This window comes from Perca fluviatilis, chromosome 19 (assembly GCF_010015445.1).
Source record: "Perca fluviatilis chromosome 19, GENO_Pfluv_1.0, whole genome shotgun sequence".
Taxonomy (NCBI): Eukaryota; Metazoa; Chordata; class Actinopteri; order Perciformes; family Percidae; genus Perca; species Perca fluviatilis.
Window position 1 is genome coordinate 9,112,085 of NC_053130.1, and position 19,822 is coordinate 9,131,906.

At 42.7% G+C, this 19,822-nt stretch overlaps 1 protein-coding gene across 1 annotated transcript in view; it reads left to right on the forward strand.

Moving 5' to 3' along the window:
- The first annotated feature begins 2,571 nt into the window (after positions 1-2,571).
- meis1b (Meis homeobox 1 b) overlaps positions 2,572-19,822 on the forward strand; it is a 79,737-nt gene continuing 62,486 nt past the window's right edge. The window contains exons 1-7 of the mRNA XM_039784170.1: positions 2,572-3,302; positions 5,124-5,344; positions 6,501-6,642; positions 6,955-7,005; positions 7,578-7,628; positions 8,964-9,110; positions 18,277-18,388. Coding sequence (XP_039640104.1) covers positions 3,291-3,302; positions 5,124-5,344; positions 6,501-6,642; positions 6,955-7,005; positions 7,578-7,628; positions 8,964-9,110; positions 18,277-18,388 — 736 coding nt within the window. The 5' untranslated portion in view covers positions 2,572-3,290. The remainder of the gene's footprint in view (positions 3,303-5,123; positions 5,345-6,500; positions 6,643-6,954; positions 7,006-7,577; positions 7,629-8,963; positions 9,111-18,276; positions 18,389-19,822) is intronic.

Consider the following 19,822-nt stretch of genomic DNA (forward strand, 5'->3'; position numbering starts at 1 on the left):
CTCTATAACCCTCTTAACATTTAGTGTGCCTTGTGGTGTAGTGAGCCAGGCTATAATCCTGTTTACGTTTCACTAAATGCACACATTTAGCTGAAAGTGGATTTAAACAACAGCTTCTTGTTTAATTAAAAATAACTTCCCATCAAGAAAATATCAATGACAATATTACGCTGTTTAATTAAATAGGCATACGCCATAAAAAATAAAATGAGAGCTTCTACTCACCAATAAATTATTGAATTAAGTAACTCGACGAGTACAAGTCAACCCAGTTTATTATTTGATCCGGTATCTCTGTGCGTAAAAGTCCATGGCTCCTGCGCGGCTTCGTGGCTTCTCTGCTGTCCGCGCCCCGGAGCCTCACCGGCCGGTCTGCAGGAGGCTTTGATAGTCATTTCATGCCTGTACATTTGTCCCATCGGATCCCACCGCTCGGGTTTTACCGCAGGAATCACCGCCGAATGTGTGAAGCCGCATTATCATGTTATGACACCATTTCTGGCACCGGGGGCAGATGATCGATGACTGGACGCGCTGCAAAAAAAAAAAAATATATCTTCAAACGGGCTGTCACCGACCAGCAACACCTTATGAGCATAATCAGGAGATAATGTGGCTCTTTTACACACTCTCCGTTTACGTGTTATGGGCTGAGAAATAAATGAAAAGTTGGGTAAACCTGTAGTCGGGATCATCATGTGGAAAACAACCACAAAAATAAACAAAATGGAATTTCTGGAAATCCTTTAGGAATTATCCCGTCTTTATATGAGTTCATATGCCATGAAATATATCGTTAATATTTAATGCAGCTTTTGAGGCTGTTATACTCTTTTCTTAATAATAATAATAATAATAATAATAATAATAATAATAATAATAATAATAATAATAATAATAAAAAAACATTGATAGACTAAATGAAATACGATTTGTTGCCCTTTATATCCCGGTGAGGAATGAAATATAACGAGTTCACGTAGTAAATTCAAACTATTTTGTTAATTTACATCCACACATTACTCAATGATATAATAACTTTTCTTGAAATTACTCATAATTCTAAGTTTCCTCTCCATGAATTAAAGCTCATCAATATTTGACCAAAGTTTTACAACCTCTGCACTGCAAACCGTGAAGAGACACACGGTGAAATGATAACTTCTGTGAGAGAAGAAACTTGACAATATCTGAATTCGAGTGTTGGGTCTGTTTGGTTTTGAGAAGTTAAGTCAGAGTGTGAGTGCGTTTAGAATGGAGGTAAAGTGAACATTGGTGTCTGTGTGTGTGTGTGTGTGTGTGTGTGTGTGTGTGTGTGTGTGTGTGTGTGTGTGTGAGTGTGTGTGTGTGAGAGAGAGAGAGAGAGAGAGAGAGAGAGAGAGAGAGAGAGAGAGAGAGAGAGAAAGGAGATATATTGGTCTATATGTATATAATCAGTGTTTTGGTGAATTTACAGCCTATAAAAGTTGACAGAAAACAGTGTGTGTGTTTTCTGTTCGCGGACGATGTTTAGTTTGCGCCTCCTCGCAAATGTGGCCTAAAACCGATCAATCAGGTCCGGATCGATCATGTGGGGAGCCAATAGGGGGCTCCCATCCCTGAGCCCCTCTGCCATTGGACAGCCCGGGCAGACTGGAGCGACCCATTCAGCGCTGCTGTGGGGGAGAGGGACGGATGACATGTGAACTGTTATTTGGATCTAAAAGATGCTTTGCAGAGCTTCTGTAACGTTTTAATGACTTTTTCTTTTCAGAATCCAGCATGAAGGGTCAGTGTCAGGATGGGGAGTAATTCATCTGCTTTTGCACATAAAACAATCAATTATTCAAATTCAATATAAACCGTTCTCGCAAAGTAGCTTGAAGACAGTTGTATTTATTGTTCTTTTTATCTGGAGTTGACACTTTCCTAACATTTTATAGCCTTTGCTTTCCCATTGTCAAATCGTATGCACATTAATGCAAACGTGCAAGCAAACCGTCTGTAGGCTACAGAAGTTAATTGTGACAAGACGCTACAAGACGTCAAAACCTGCCAGACTGGATGTTTGGCTCCAGCCTGCACTGTGGATAACATGCAGACATGGTGGTGACAGCCTACCAGCAGCTTAACCTGACTATAAAACTATTAGAATAATAGTTTTAGCTTATTATTTGTTTATGATAGGAATGCTTATATACTTGCTATATCCAGTCCAACTTTGATATACAATTAGATCATATAAGCTCTCGATAACATACCTCACAATATCTCACATCAGAGTTGAAAGCTTGTTCAATTCGCCGTTAATAAAGTGTTTACAAGCAGAGAAGTGGATACTGGACGCGTCAATCCCGAAATACAGGCCTTTCAGTATTTACAAACGGCCCCAGACTGAAGATTAAAGTCATTTTATGAGAATGAGACATGAAGCTGGAGTCCTAGTTGGATCTTCGGTGTTTATCCCCGTGTTGTTGCAGCTCGCGGTGCGTCTGGCTGGTCTCGCATGGTCCTCCCACCCCCCCTCCTCTCCGCACGACTTGCTGCAGCCCGGTGCGTTGTGTAAGACGCGACCTGTTATGGCCACCACTACTTCCGGGTTTCAGCAGTCTGGTCCAGATCCTCCGCTCCTCCTCAGCTCAACACACACATCCATTGTACACAAACGGGCAGGCGGCTCACGGATACACACGCACTTACACACATACAGACACATACACACACATATATACGCACACACGCACAGCATCGATCGTGGCTCCTTTAAGAAAGCCTAAGCCAGAATTATCACCCCACCTCCTCTTGATCTCCTCTAGACGCTTTTGCATAAGAAAATCAAGCTGGGAGCCGAGAGTGATCAAAGAAAACGAGAGGAGAGCTGCTTCATTTTTTAACTGTGATTGTGACCATTAACATTTAGGTGGTGCCGATCCCTTGGAGACGCGCGTCGGACCATCATTCATCCGGTACTTTTGACAAGCCCTCGCGTTTTGACTGACAGGCGGAGTGGCAAAAAGGCATGAGAGTCGCCAGTTTTGTTTGAGGGGCTATTTTATTTTCATTCTGGTTTTGGAAAAGGAGCGTGGCGCCGCTGCCCCGAGGATAGCCGAGGACCTATTCGCCGCGCCTGGGCTAAACTTGCGCAGAAAGCGGGGGCTGGCTTCACCGTTCCGTGGAAAAAAAGAGGCATACGGGATTTTGGCTGAAACATCTTCCCATTTATTTGGATTTTCTTTCTTCATTTCGTCTCCACCCTGGCCTCAGAGGGGATATATCTAAACTGAAAGGACGACCAGGGAGTCAGGAGGGTTATGGCGCAACGGGTACGTAGGGCAATCCCCCTAAAAAGTTTCTCTAAGTCTGCTGTGCTTGAATGCAATCCTGCACTGTAACGTGGCTTAATGACACACATACCCGCACGGACACACATACTCGCGGCGAAAGTTTCTGTCGTCTTCTGACACATGGAGACACAGTTTCATTTTTTTGGCGTCTTTTGGAACGGTATTACGCGCGGCCCATTTCGTTTGCACCACAAACCGGACCACTGAGGGACATTGGAAGCGTGATCATATCTCACATCGGCTACGTTTTTTAGATTAGTTATGACAGGCCAGTTACTGGAAGCGAAATGGGGGAGGGCATAGAGGCAAAACAAATCTCCACATTTCTCCTCAGACGGTTCCGTCAAGATTTCATATTGAGTGGAGCATTTTTGAACAAAACAAAAATCCTTATTTCACCGTCAGTTCTGCTTCATCACTCGACTTTACACAGCAAAATGTGCTAAAACATGCACAATTAGCATAATGCCAGTGAGGCAGTTTTTTTTTTTGGCAATGAGGTGATGACAAACGCTTTGATTCATACGCTGCAGCTTCAGAACAGCGGCTGGGATCGTCACACGGATAGTAAACAGTGTAAAAGCAGAGATGTTGGGGGCACACTGGACACATTTAGCTGCTATAGTTTGGCACTGAAGCTGCACCACGCTGGGGTTTGCACCTCTTTGCCTTTAGGGTCGAAATGCTCAGCTTTAAGTGAAAATGCTTTTTACTCTTTTCCCGGCACTTGTGTGTCACTTCTAGAGAGCACTATCAAAAATGCAAGCCTCTTTTTTTTTAATCTGTTAAAGAAGCAAACCTCGAGTAAAGCTTTTACTTAGGCTTCAGCATACCTAAATCAACATTTCTGCTTCCAAGCACACCGGCAGAGTTTAACATCTACCAAAACAACCGTGTTCAAGGCGAGACTACATTATTCAACTCAAAACTGACACGTGAAAAAGTTTGAATATCTCAGTTCCAGTTTAACATCATCTGAAAATCGCAACATGCGTTTACTTGTGTTTGTGGCATGCACTAATCACAGTGTGCTTGGTGGGTTATTACATGCTGCACAATTATGAGCCTTTAAAATTAGAAAACACTGCAATTTACAAGTTTAAGACAATTGTTGTTGTACACAGTGAAAACACAGGAAACCAGACGTGGAGTTCAAACTTATACTGCCTGGTTCCTAATAATAATAATGATAATAATAGTAGTAATGATAATAACTGAGGCATGTAGCTTTAGTTTTACATGTTCTACTCCCAGTATTTTTTAAAACATATTGAATCATTCATATTTATTTGAGCTACAAGGGTCACTGTGAATAAGTTGAAAACAAAAAGTAGTCTTCACTTCAGAATAAACGCAATAGTCTGTTTACTGTGAACAATATCCTGCTTAACAAGTCACGTAGATTACAGTCTTTAAAACTTTCCCTGAAAACAAGTACGAAATAAAGGGACCGAGGTGAATTTATTTCTCTTGTTTTGCATATGTGAAGAGTCTCAGTATCATGAAAGAAAGCAAAAAAGGCAGCTCAGATCACTAGTGTCAGGAAACCCCTTTGAATTAAGAAAAATGCTGAAACATGTCGACTTGTTTTAGAAATTAATGAAACTATTTCGCCTTGTGGCAGATTTTTTTTATGTTCCTTTTTTATTTTTTTATTTAGAAGACTTCAGGTCTCACTTCTAATACTTCAAATAACTTTTATAATATATTCCTGACTTGTGGTTTTATAGCAAAGTTATAACCAGAGTTTATTCTTGTGCATGAATATTCACTGTGCACCCGCGTGTTTGTTGTGTGCAGTACGAAGACTTGCCCCACTACGGGATGGACGGGGTGGGCATCCCGACCACCATGTACGGAGACCCGCACGGCGCCCGGTCCATGCAGGCGGTACACCTCAACCACGGGCCCCAGCTGCACTCCCACCAGTATCCGCACACCGCCCACACCAACACCATGCCTCCCAGTATGGGCTCCTCTGTTAACGACGCTCTCAAGAGAGATAAAGACGCTATATACGGGTAGGTGCAAGCCTCCGGTCCACGGGGAAACTCACTCTCTGGCAGGCAGGCGTGCATCCAGGCCTGGAGGGGGCAGTCAGAGTGGGCTAGAGGGTGCAAAGTCAGTCCCGGAGCAGGAAAAACACCATCTGAATTCCCGGGACGGCCGTGCGTCTCGGTGAAGTGTTTCAGCAAAACACTGCATGGAGCCCAAACTGCTGCAGAGGCGCTGGGAAAGAGAGTGGCTGCTGCCCTTTTTGTTCTTTTATTGTTGCACAGTTCGGAAATTATTTTTTTTCATGTTTCTGCTGCTAAACAACTGCACAAATATTAGAAAAAGAAATATAGCTTACTCATGGAGTTTATCTCACAAATGTCCCGCTATTTGGTTCACTGGAAAATGTATTTTGACTCTTAAGAATAATTATGTATTATTATTTATTTTTTTATTTGACTTGCTTAATTTCTTTTAAATATTTTATCGTTTATCGTGAGCAAAATAATTACCTCTCTCTTTTAACAATTTTAATTAATTGTGTATAATGTGCCAGGCTTCAGGAAATTAAAAATATATCGCGTTTGAAGGAAATCCCACATATGCATGTCATTTATTAATTTACAGGAGTTAATTAAAAAACTAAGCATGATATCTTCAGGGTGGCTAAACATGCCAGTAACAGTTTCTCCATCTTACGCCATATACTGACCTAACTTTCAACACATTACCAGTCTGCACATATTTACTCTGATGAGCTAAACAATAAATAATCAACAAATGTGCGCACATCTAGTCGCCTACAGCTTCAGAGGCTCTCGCCAAACACACGCACACGCAAAACGACACACACACACACACACACACACACACACACACACACACACACACACACACACACACACACACACGCCTGGATCCAAACGGAGACCTGTGCAAGAAATTGTTTGACTGACTCTAAAGCTTTTATGCTATTAGGCGCGCCTAGATTTAATCACAGAAGTCTGCCCGCTGTTTGCAGCCTTTCTCCGAGCCTCTGCATAATATAATAGCATGGGCTGCAGCAGCAGTCCCCATGGGCGAGTTGTTGAAGAGTAGCATGGCTGGCTAAATCTAGCCTGGAGTAGTCTTGACCCCGGCGCTGTTCTCTCTAGTGACATTTGCTATTGTGTGTGTTTCCAGGCACCCCCTGTTCCCCTTGCTTGCACTGATTTTTGAGAAATGTGAATTAGCGACTTGCACCCCCAGAGAGCCTGGGGTGGCGGGAGGAGACGTCTGTTCATCGGAATCTTTCAATGAAGACATAGCAGTGTTTGCAAAACAGGTCAGGAAAGTTTGACTTTTTTTTAAATCTGCATGCTCGGGCTGGTTGAGCTCTCACCTGCATGCATTACGTGTGGAGCTCTCGCTTTTGTGCGTAAAGTTAAGCCTGCAATGAGAGAAAATAAAATGGCATTCACTAATAAAGAAAAGTGACTTAAAATGTTTAAATTGCATAGTGTTTGCTGTGCGTAAAGTAGGAATTAATAGGCTACGCCATTACGTGCACTTGCATGCTACATGTAATCTTACGTTATACAATATTTATAACTGTATCATATATTAATATATTTTGTGAAAATGTTTTTGCTTTTAGATCCGGGCAGAAAAGCCTTTATTTTCATCAAATCCAGAATTGGATAATCTGGTAAGATACATTATATTTTTGTATGTGACAAATTACATTTTCTATTTTTTCCCAGAGTATTTTTTTTTATATGTACCAGCTGTTATTTGCATGCTTATTGACGGGTTGTATGTGTCAGAGAGCCATGCGGTTCTGAAAAGTCAAAGCAGGATTGGAGGTGCTGTTCCTCTCTCTGGGCGGTTTGATATCATGATGGCCCCCGGTTGTATCTGTAGATGAAGGGCCGCTGTTACAGCTGACACAAACCTTTGAACTCTGCCTGGAAAGTTATTCTATTCATGCTTTTCACTTTGTACAGTTTGGTACTTTGAATGTGATGTGACAGTTACGTTTTCCTCACGACTAGTTGGTGGCTAATAGATCTCTGACTCTGAGGCTTATTGCAGCACCAGCATATACTGTATGCCTGCTCTCCATATTGCAATAACGTCTAAGTTTAATATCAGTTCCACATAAAATCCATTCATATGAATATTTTCCTCGTCTGTGGTTACTTGTATTGAGAAACACGTGTCTGTTTAATACCAAGAGATGTGAGCAGCTCATTTTTCATTGTTATTTTAATTTTTCAGATGATTCAAGCCATTCAAGTTTTACGATTTCATCTTCTGGAGCTGGAGAAGGTAATATTCTCTCGCCATTTCTGTCCGGTGTGCCACTTCAGACCTATGGGCTGTGTTTGCAAAAATGTATTTTTGCTAGTCGGTTATAATTAGCGTCAAAATCAATCAAGGGGCCAGTTCTCTTCCGCGTTTAATCACGACGCAAGCTGTTACAACTGGAACGGATATCTCTGTGGCCAAATCTCCCCGCATGTTTTAATGAAGTTTAATGCTGGCAGAAATTGCATGCAAGGTGAAACATAGGCGAACTTTGCGGGTTTTTTAGAAATGATTCTTTGTGGAGGGCAAAAAGGCCCCAGCAGCCATCTGTGAATAGAGGGAGTAGTGGGTGTAAAACTCTGATTTGTCTCCGTATCAGATGGACTACAGTAGCATGTACAGTCAACTTTAACCCAAACTGTAACATTATGGAATATTATGAAAGCTGTTAAAAGTTTTAGTCTTTAAAAGTTGCTTCCCATGCACTGCCCTTCTCAGATTATGCAACCTGTGCTGTAAAAAAAGAGGTTGTAAACTGTATACTGTGCAACTATAAATACCATTTATATGTAAATCAAGTTTGAGTTGGTTTGCAGTTATCTGTATTGCTCTGCCCATCTGACATTTTTGCTTCTCGGGCGATAAGATGCTCCGCATTGGCAGCGATAATGTAATAAGTCGACGGAATTAAACAGTTTACCTTAAATGTCAGTCAAGCGGGTCACCCTCCTCTAATGGCCACTACCCGGGGCACCGATGATGAATTTAACACGGGTGTTGAGTGCGTTGTAGCCCCTGAGCCCTCTTGTCACTGTCAATTTTCGAGGATATCTCTATTTTGAGAGGAGAAAAAATAAAATTACTATCACAGTCCGGATGGAGCGCACTGCCACGGGAACTGGACACACCTTAGCCTTTAGAATTTTAGATTAAAAAAATAAAACTTTTTGAAGAAAAAAAAAAAAAAGGAGTTCATGACCATATTTAGCCTAATTATTTATTACAGTGCCAAAACGGTAATATAGTGTCAGCGATCACTCTGTCATGCTTCATGTTAACTCTTAAAATATTTAAATATTTTAGATGCAACAACTGTGCTGTGATCTTTGGGTTTGCCAAATTGCCTAAAAACTCTTTTGCATGTCAAAGGCTGTCGTGTGTGTGTGTGTGTGTGTGTGTGTGTGTGTGTGTGTGTGTGTGTGTGTGTGTGTGTGTGTGTGTGTGTGTGTGTGTGTGTGTGTGTGTGTGTGTGAGAGAGAGAGTTGGGGCTGTGTTGTGGTTGCACATGTCAGTCGTATATGATGATGTCCCTTTTGGGTGAGTGTGTAACCGCCTCTGCCTCCTCTCTCTCTGAAGGTTCACGAGCTGTGTGATAATTTCTGTCACCGGTACATCAGCTGCTTGAAAGGCAAAATGCCCATCGACTTGGTCATAGACGACAGAGAGGGCGGGTCCAAATCTGACAGCGAGGAAATCACAAGATCATCGGTGGCCCTTGATCAGGTAGCCTACATCTCTCTCTTTCCCTCCGTCTGTGTGTGTGTGGTGTGTGTGTTCTCCCTGCTGGCTATTCAGCTATTCTGGGTCACTACTCCGCTGCGCTGTTATTTGCATAATGATTAAGGCCGTTTTACATTCCATCCATCGGAATGAAAAATTTTCTGAATAATGTTGCTATTATTGGCCCATTAAGACTTGAACCCGGAACCGACCTGGGAAGATTAGCTCGAAAAAGCATCGCCATAAACTTGACCTGTTTCATGTCGATTTTAATTTAGTGCCTCTCTCCATTTTTCTTTCCTCTCTGTGTCTATTTTGAACCAAAGCGAAACGTTATCAGCTCCTCTCTGTTGTCTAGCCCAGGAGAGCAGCAGCAGGACGGGCTGCACACTGTGGCTGAGGTGCCTTGGTTTCTCCACTGTGGAGTTCACGGTTCATTACTCGTCTTGTCAGTATTTTTCCTTAGACATGAGTGCACATTGCTTATCGAGACCCTTCTTCTCTTCCTCCTTTATTTCGCTCAGAGCGCACAGATTCAGTACCAATAAGAAGGTTTGTTTTCGAAAAGCAATAGAAGCAGCGTATTAAAGGTAGATTAGGGAGTGTTTTCTTTTGTGCCGATATCAGAGATAACCACAGCCTTCATTATGTGCTCCACTGAGTGTTCGTACTCCGGGGACATTGTAGTGTGCGCGCAGGCATGACCCTAATGGTCCATACACTGCCGTTAAATAATGATAACAGCAACCGATGATTAGAATTATGCAAATCTGGATTTTCGGGCATTAATAGCTCGAGTCATTTGTGTAAGAGACAGGGCTGTAGACTATGAGACCATGTTTTAATAAGTCAAACTACCCCAAGAGTTTCAAGGAATGGCTTAGGAGAGTAGCGACTATATAGTCTATGGATACCGATGAGGGGAAAAAATCAAGTGGCCAAATTAAAGGGATTAGTTGGATAGTCCGACATAAAAAGTAATGAAGCGATTAGGCTTAATAATTTAAATCCGCGGACTTCCATATGGTTGAGTGGCCGGTCTGAGTAGAGAGAGAGGCAGCCATCGGCTTTTATGGGCTGAATGGCAGGACTGTGAGCGGACTGGGGCCTGAGTGGGAAGCCCCCCACCCCGCCGCGCATGCCATCCTCGGCCCTTATGTCTGATTATGGAAATGAGAAAGATCACCCGGAAGATTATACTTCATTTAATCCAGGAACAGAATTAAATAACACAGACGCCACTTGTGCATTTAAGTGTCTCTTTGAAGGGATGTTGTATTCTGTCGGGGATTCAGTTTTCAAAGTTTTTTTTTTTTTAATAGATAGGTCAGGAGCCTTATGTTATATAGATATGGAAATAGAGTCTGTTAAAACCCTTGGGTTTCTAGGTATATGAAGAAAATTATGTTGTGCTTGAGGCACTGATGCAGATCTTTAATTGACTGTAAGATGAAGACATGGCCTATTTTAATATAATGATGGTCCCTACATATATCCAATTCAGGGCAAAACTTAAAAGCTTTTGTTTACGCTGATATGACAGAATAATATAAATGACCTACAGGCATAGATAGTTTGTATTACAAGCAGGGGAAACTTTTTGACAGATGTGTAATATTGAGGGATTGACTGATGTTCCAGTAGGATAACATGGAGACTGTCCACAACAGCAGGCTGTGTGTAAATGGGTATATCCAGACAGGCAGAGGGTGCATGCCTCTCACTGCTGAATACTTATATTGTCAATCTAATGGCACTACACTCCATAACTTACATGCTGCTGAATATATATATTTTGAGTTTCGTGGGCTATTTTTGTGTGACATCTTATCTGCGGTTGTTAGGCAGTGACATCCTTAACGAATTTGCGTTGTGTGTGCATTATCCCTTTCCATATGTATTTTTAATATATGCCCTCGGGCATAAAGTTGAAGTGGACTGGAAAAAAATGCTGAGAATTTGCACAAAAGAACAATGTTAACAAGACTGAGAAAGCAGGCTCATTTATTCATAAACCAATTTATTCCAGTGAGGCGACTGTAGCAGAGGAGGAAAAAAATTGTCAGAGGAAAAAAATACTTTGAATTTATTAAACTCAACAATCCAACAACGCTGACTTTCTTGCTGCATTATGCACCCTTGCGTCATGACAGTAATTTTCAGAATATTCTTTACAGGCGAGTATGGAGGGACGCTGGGCGCCCCTTTCAAAAGAAAGCAGAGCATAGCTGAGAGGTGAAAAAGTCAGAGAGGCTCTGCGCTGGCTTGTGAATGCAGCCCAGCCTGTTTGGGCTCACCCTCCTGTGTTTGTGTGTGTCTCTGTGAGTAGGTGTGTGTGTGTCTCTGTGTGTAGGTGTGTGTGTGTCTCTGTGTAGGTGTGTGTGTGTCTCTGTGTAGGTGTGTGTGTGTCTGTTTGTATAGGTGTGTGTGTGTGTGTGTGTGTGTCTGTGTGTATAGGTGTGTGTGTGTGTGTGTATATATATGTCTGTGTGTGTGCAAATGTGCACGAACAGTGTGCATGCATATGTCTACAAGTGTATGCATATGTGTATGTCTGTGTGTGTGTGTGTGTGTGTGTGTGTGTGTGTGTGTGTGTGTGTACACTGCTGTGTGTATGTGTGTGTTCAGACTGGCCTGATAAATGCAGCACCCCCCTCAGGTGCTATGTGAGTGGAGTGACTGGTTAGCACCAGTTGGACTTTCTTAACCCTTTCCCCGCCGCTCCCTGGAGAGCTTCCCACCACGTTTGCCTCATTTCTTCACTTGAAGCAGCACTTTTTCCAGCTGCCCCATTAGACCTACACATTCAGCTGTATATAAACATAAAAGACAATAAAATTCTATAATTTTGAGTGAATTTTGCAGAGGCCTTTAATGTGGAAAGGCTCGTGTCCACACTAAATATGGCTGCGTCTGTCTCAGTTCTTGTTGTGGAAATGTGGCAACAGTCGCTCTGCTGATTGCATCCCTATTTGCCTGACGCACATGTTCACCTCAGTCTAAAGAAGCAGGGATCTATTTCCACGCCGCTGTACGTCATTTGCACAGTTGCCTTTAATTGCGCAGAGAGCACAGGGAAGGGCGCAGCAATTTGCTAATGAACTCCGAGGGCCTCGGCTCTCCGCTGTAGAGCAGAACACTACTAATAGTGCTGAGGACTCACTCCAAGTCTCAAGAGCTCCTCTACTTGATTGAGCCATGCAAGCTGAAGTGGGCTGGAAATAATTGAGATTTCCCTTAAAAAATATTCTCTGCCTGCCTTTTTGTGGATGTGAGAAAGTCTTAAATGATTATGAATGCTCAGCAGTTGACCTGTGGAGTTAATTTAGTGAAGAGGTATTTTTATATTATAGAGGCTTTTGTGACACTGATTTTGCTGTTGAAATCATGTAAAAACAATGTGAAATAGCCCACAATCTAAAATACCATCTACATTTAGGATCCATTGCTGTTTTTCTCATGTCCCACACAATCTTTCCTAAACAAACCCTGCTTGTGTGAGCTTAGTGTTGTGGTCACTGTGTAAGAATTTACTCTTGATAGCGCTATCGCGGTATCTTTTCCCAACAATTGGCACTGTTATGCCATACAAGTGCTGGTTTCCAGGTCAGTGAGACCCAGCAGTGTTGGTTTAGGTAACTCTGGCGGTCAAAGAGTGACCCCTGGCCCCCTCCCCTCCTAACTCAATGGAAACCCTGACCGCTGGGGTCAGCCACTATTTTCCTAATCAGTACACCACTATCGCTAATCTATCCGCTTCTTGTTGAAGTATGGATCAAGTTACAGCCGACTATACAGGCGCACGCACGCACTCTCTCTCTTTTTCATTCCCCGTCTCTCCTACAGTGGCACACTGCTGATCGTAATATAGACTTTTGAATCTTCGTGGTGATTGTTGGTAATAGCAGCTTTTGTAGTTGAATAGAGGAGAGGTTTGACCCCCACTCACCCCCTCCCCCCTCCTCCCTCCCCTCCCCTGAACTCCCCTTTTTTCCATTGGGGAGTGAATGCAGGGCGGCTGTTAGGGATTCAACAAGTGATACAAAGAGGCGACCACGTGACTTGTGTGTTTCTTAGCCTCTTCATTATTGTGGTGGAATAACAAGTAGGGGTGATTCTGATTAAGCAAATCAGGGCCAGGGTGACTTCAAAGAACAAGAGTGTCAGGAGCTTCATACTTTTATACATTTTCAGACATCAACTTTTTTGTACTAGGTTCTGGAGTTTTTTCAGTTGATTTATTAGTTGTTTTTAAATCATATAGTGTTGCTGGAAACTATTGCTTAGAGGAGACGCACTGTGTCATAGCTGTTCTCTTGTGATAGCCACAAAATCCCAGTTGCAAATAAAGTTCTTGGCTTGTGTCTCGTGTTACTTATGATGGGCTGCCATGTCTGTCCCCGAGGCCTGCTGTGGTTTCTTTGGCTAAGTAAACAATAACCTGGCTTAACACATGTGTACTTAGCTAATGGAAAGTTCCTCTCCCCCTTAACCCCCTGCAAGCCTCTGACAATGGCCACCGTCACAAACAGCCCGTCTCCAAGGGATCCACCGAGAACATCCCAGCGCAGCGGCTGCAAGTCAAGCTAGGCTAGGCTAACGAAAAGAAACCACAGCAAAACATGTCATTAAGAAATGACGCCTGCCTTTTCATTCACAACTGAATGAAAAGAAATATGCTTTGTTTAGGGGTTAGATAGCGCGGAGGGGAGAGCACTTGAGTTAATGTTTTTGTTTGGATTTCAGCTCGCAGAGAGTAAACAAGGAGTCTGCAGCGAGAGCTGAAGTGGAAGAGGCCACAGAGAAAGAAAATCACTTTGTCAGTTTCCGCGAGTGTCATCTAAATGGACTTTGAAAGCTCTGGTAATTATCTCAAACATGTAATTATCTTTGGTTGTCTCTATGAGGTTAACCCACCAGTTTTAAAAAGCCGATTGAAGAGTACCTGACGGCTATTCAATGTAGCATACTTTACTTACTCAAGAGACCAAATCCAGTTTTCTCTCTCACCCCCTTCAGCAATTATAAGGTTATTTCTTCTTTCTTTGTCTATTGTGAAGAGTTAGGGAGAAAGGGGGGAGAGGGGTGGGTGGGGGTGCAGAACAGAATGGAAGGGAGGAGGGTCTTTTGCTCTTCCAGTCCTTTTTTTTGCACCACGCATACAATTATCAGCCCCTCTTTTCATTTTGGAAGCACTAATATTGCAGCGAGGGGAGGAGAGGGGTGGAGAGAGCAGAGAAAGCGGAGGTAGTTGGGCAAGCACTTGCCTGGCCGGTTATCAGAGAGGCAGATCCTGCTTTATCTAGTCACAGTGGAAAGCAAAGTAAACAAGAGTTTACAATAGCTGGCCTTTCAGCCCCTTTCACTAACAGCTTCCCCACCAGCATTCAGCTGAGTGGGAGAATGTGTCCGGAGTTATTGCTGGCCATCTCGCTGCTGCAACACTTATGGCATTCTCGCAGATTTCAACTTGAGGAAGCAGTGCTGCTGCAAAGGTCAAAAATGGTGTTAAAGAAAACAATCGCAGAGAACATATGCACCAAAGAATTCTGGGGGATGGAGTAGCCCAACTGTCATCTTTGATTCAGATGTACCACCACTGAAGAGTGTACAGTATGTGTGTGGGGTTATTTGGATATTTATGTCTGTGCCGTTAAGTATGCACATATGATTATTCCTGCACGCTCGCTCGCACAGAGCGAAAAGTAAATATCCATATCATCACAAAAGATATTTCAGAGTGAGGGAAGAGGGGAGGGGAGGGGGCAAAGCACAACAACCTTAACCATTTTCTTTATTATTGCAAATGAATTGGCAAGGCAACATTTCTTGCATGAGCGCTTGTATGATATGGGGCCTGGCACAGCGAGAAAGGGAAGCCCCCCTCGCGTCTTAGACGCGGCACAATGAGAAGGCATTGGATTGGAATGCCTCACCGATCATAGTGGAATCAGAATTTCCAGCAAGGAAAATCTTTTCATGGTGAATTAGGGTGGTGGAAGGAAGAAAAATGGTAAGGAAAAAAAAAAAGAAAAAGAAAAAAAGGTATGCATGGCTTCCAAACAGGGTTCCCTCGGCTTGGCGCGGCAGATTTAAGAACTTTAGCTAAAGCTAGGCAGAATAGAATGTGGAAAATTGAATTTACTAAACAATTAAGCATTGAATTAATCTACATCCCGCACAGGAGAGAGCGAGCAAGGGTGAGAAAGAGTTAAAGAGAGGTGGAGAGAGAGAGAGAGAGAGAGAGAGAGAGAGAGAGAGAGAGAGAGAGACCATGGCAGCTCATTAAAGGGAAATAGAATAAATCAAGTGTGTAGTTATGTGTGCAGAGGGACAGCTCTCTCTTTCTCTCTGTTTCCTCAAGCTTTCTGTTTATGCATCTATTCATCTTGTGGATTTACATATCCCATATTTTGAAGGTGGACCTCTACATTGTGTGCAGTCTTGTTGGCACAGGGTGTGTGTGTTTTTTTGTTGCTGTGTGTCTTGTGGTCAAGGTGTGTCCTTTGTTAAACAGGGGCTGTCAGTATGGCGGTGCTGTGATGTGTTTGCATAAGGTAGATAAAAGGTATTTGTGAGTTAGTGTGTGTGTGTGTGTGTGTGTGTACAAGCTAAGTGACCAAAAAAGCGTTTTAGCGTATTAGTGTATGGGTGTGTGTGCATGTGCGACCTGTGTGTACTGGTATGTGTGTGTTGTGTGATCTCAGCCGTGTGTGTATTAATTGAGTGTTAGATCAGTGCCGGCCCTGTTCCGTCCAAGGGCGGCCTGTGATTATAAATAAAGTCCGTGTCCCCGCGGAGATGCCACCAGACCCTGTCTCAGCCCCGCCCCCTTTCCCATGGGGCCTCAGCGGCCACCTCCCAGCAGGCAAAGCGCTCTTTTGTTCAATTACAGCTAATGCAGTAGTTTGCCATTTCCCCCTCCACTTTCTAATTATATTTTCAAGTGGAATTTGTTACGGAATTAAAACAAAAAGAAAATGAAAAAACATGTTCCTTTGGGGCCGTGTGATTCTTGGGGTAAGGTATTCTTTTTTTTGGAGGAGCTGGCAGAAGCCAGAGTTAACTGTTTGCGTGCTGAGCATGTGGTCTGGATTACCTCACTTCTGATGTTCTCTGGAGTTACTCGGTCATGCACTGGTGTTTCATTTTTCAGCGTTCTACGGTCAGCAAAAAAGAATTTGTAAGAAGTGGGAGAAAAGACCCTCTTGGTGTCTTATCCCCCTTAAAATCAACGTTTATCTACCCAATCACAATCCTAGTCATGTCTTTGTGCAGTGACTTTCCTCTTTATTGCAAAGCCTCAAAGCCTAATTTGGAAAACAACGATTATATCGTCCATGTAAGCACTGGATTATAATTTCATAGCCCAGGAACATCAAACGGGCTCTAATAGAACCCAAATGTGTTGAATTTGCTGACTTGTATATTCTTTTCGGTTATTTTATTCCTTCTACGTTTTGTTTAAAACAAACCCTGTGTCATGACTAAATGTCTGCTTCTTTTTCATAATTCTAAACTCGACTCCAAATCCTCCTCGCAGAGTCAGCGCTGCTTGTAGTATCCCAATTGAAACCAGTTGTTCCCCAGTGTGTTTCTCTCTTCTCCCTCCTCTCTTCCTCCATCTGGGTTTCTATCACTCATTTCGTCACGTAGCCCTAGAAGCGTGATGCAAACACCACATTGCCCCTTGATATCTGCTTCATTTGATTTGACAGAGCAAAGATAGGCTCACGAGGGCGACAGAGCAGGCTCGAGTGTTTGTGTGTGCCTATTTTGTTTGTTGCATGTTTGCTTGTGAAAGCCAGCTGCGTGTGATAAGACATTAGATTCCATTTCCTTCTATTTTAAAGTCTCTTTTCTCTCCTGTCCTCAGTGCTAATGTTGCTTTTCAGAGGCACTAAGAGACAATAGGTAACATCTGGTTAAGTTTCAATAATATGTAGCAGCTTCGTATTTAGCAGAGTGTGAGTGTGTGTGTGCCCGTGTGTTTGTTTTATGCGGTGTCTATGTATATCTATGTTTCTGTAAATGTGAGGGAACTTAATATATGTTGTATCTGACTGTATGTGTTTATACGTCATGTCTGCTTACCTGTACCTATTTTTTGTGTGTGTGTGTGTGTGTGTGTATGTGTGTGTGTGTGTGTGTGTGTGTGTGTATGTTGTATGTGTGTCTTCCCTTTATCCTTCTGTCTGGACCATTTGCTTGGTGACACTATGGCCTACGACTGTCCTTTACCCTTACACACACTCACACGCGCACACACACACACACACACACACACACACACACACACACACACACACACACACACACACACACACACACACACACACACATACACACCTTACTATATATAAACCCAGGCCTCCCGGGTCTCTTTTGTCTAGTCAGCTGCTTGTGTTCATCTGTTATTTTTCTTGAACTCGTAGAGAAAGGAATGAACTTCCACTTCGTGGTAATGCCTCACTTTTTTCATTTGTCTATATAAAGTATATAAAGTCAGCTTCAGTTTGGTTGGTCATGCAGTATTTTTGTTTAATTTTGTGTTTGATAAAAGATTGTGGGAAAACTTCATCTTATTTGGGTATGTCTCTGTCTTGGCTCTGCTTTCCCAAATTAAATTTTATTTTACATTAGTAGGATTGGTCATCCATTTTGTGTTACATTTTTGGACAAAACAGAGGATTCATACTTATGTAGCAATACTTTGAGTTATTTACCTCTCTCTCTCTCCCTCTCTCTCTGGTCTGCTTGGATGACATCACTCCCTGGCGTTCGCTGCGGCCTATCTTAAGTTGTAGCTGTTTTGTATTTTCATCTGCTAGTGGTTTGAGCCAAATGGAGGCAGCCGTGGATTGCATGCCTCAGAAAGCTGGGAACTAATACAACATGTTCGCTCGCTATTCGTCTGGGCCTTTCTCTTCATCGAGCCCCTATAATCCTCATTCCATAAGAGGGTTGCGGGGGCTCACACACACTGCGTGACTGGGCTGAGAGTTGGCATATGATAAATTTTGTTTGGAGTGTGAGTTTTTGAGTATGTGTGGGGACTTCCTTCCACATAATGTAAAGACACATTCTATTAATTATTAACTATCCCCTCTCTCTCTCTCTCTCTCTCTCTCTCTCTCTCTCTCTCTCTCTCTCTCTCTCTCTATGACAGACGTCCTGGAACAGAGATCATGATGACACGGCGTCCACACGCTCTGGAGGAACGCCGGGACCGTCCAGCGGTGGACACACATCACACAGTGGCGACAACAGCAGCGAACAAGGTAAGACTTTTTCTTATTAATCAGGTAGAGCAGAAGGGGAGGTGCTCAATGTGCTGAGTGTATTTCATCTGCTACATTATGTCATATACATCAAATACATGATAGAAAACCCTTTCAGATGTCTGACAGGCTTATTCAGGATGTTTGAAAAGGGATTAAGTTTTTGCAACAGTTGCTACAAGTAACTCACAGAGAGGTCAGAGGTCATGGTCAGCTTTATAATAACTTTTGGACATGGGAGGCATTCGTTGTCTTGCTCAGGGACACATTGCCAGAGCAGACATGGTGTGGTAGATGGCTCGTACCCAAGTCTAGAGAGCGACTTCTGCCTTCCTTTCACGCTACACTCCTTTAGCATGCAGTCTGCTCTACATCTGATTGCATGTGTATGTGATGTGTTTGTGTGCTCCTGCTTTTATTGTATCCCAGACTACACAGTTCATATTGTACAGTATGTACTGTTTGACTACTTAGTTTGCAGAACTCTCTCTACAAAGTATGTGGCTCTTTCTGCTCTCTTTCTCTTTTCTGTTGTCATATGATCCTCTTGTCATAAGATTAAGATAACGATTTTTATGTTTTAGTATTGGTAAAAGGATTGCATGCCCCTGTTTGAGGAAATGAAAGATAAAAACGCCTTTTTGACATTAATGATTAATCATATCTCTTATAAAGAAGCAATGGCTTTGAAACTTGCCACCATTACTACAGGTTGCTTGCAACTTTGACAGTCTATGCACTTGAACATAGACTAAGATTCTATAGGTAGCAATTGTTAACTAAATGTGTAAAATTTGCATATAATTTAATTTTGATTTACTTGATTTTTCATTAATATTATGTTTAGCCTCAAAGGGTCTAACATTTGTCTACAGTCCTTGGACCAGATAACTATGCTGAGGCTGGATGTGTATGCAGTCTAAGAATATGTGTGTGTGTGTGTGTGTGTGTGTGTGTGTGTGTGTGTGTGTGTGTGTCTATGAGAGAGAAAAAGGCAGCAGTGGTATGATGGGTTGGCAGTGGGGTAGGAAGGGCGCGTTGCAAACAAACTGTAGGCAAAAAGCAACTTCATTTATTATTGAAGGCAAAGTCAAGGCGAGCAGTCTGTAGGGTTGCCAGTGCCAGAAGGCAGAGCCTGGGTGGGAGCAGAGAGCGCCGCCATGCCTTCCACTCCAATGAGCGGCCATTTATATAGTCAACACACACTCTCTTGTCTCTCTTTGTCTCTCTGTTCGTCTCACACTCTGTCTCATCCTCTCTCTTTCTGTGTCTTTCACGCACATTCTCTCTATCTCTCACACATACTGTTTGTCTTTCTTTCTCACTCGTCATTAATGCTCGACAGAGGAGCTGAGGGACTGAGAGGTGAGACATGAGTGGAGATAAAAATAAAAGACAGATGACGTGCAAGAGAAGAGGAGAACAGACTGATGA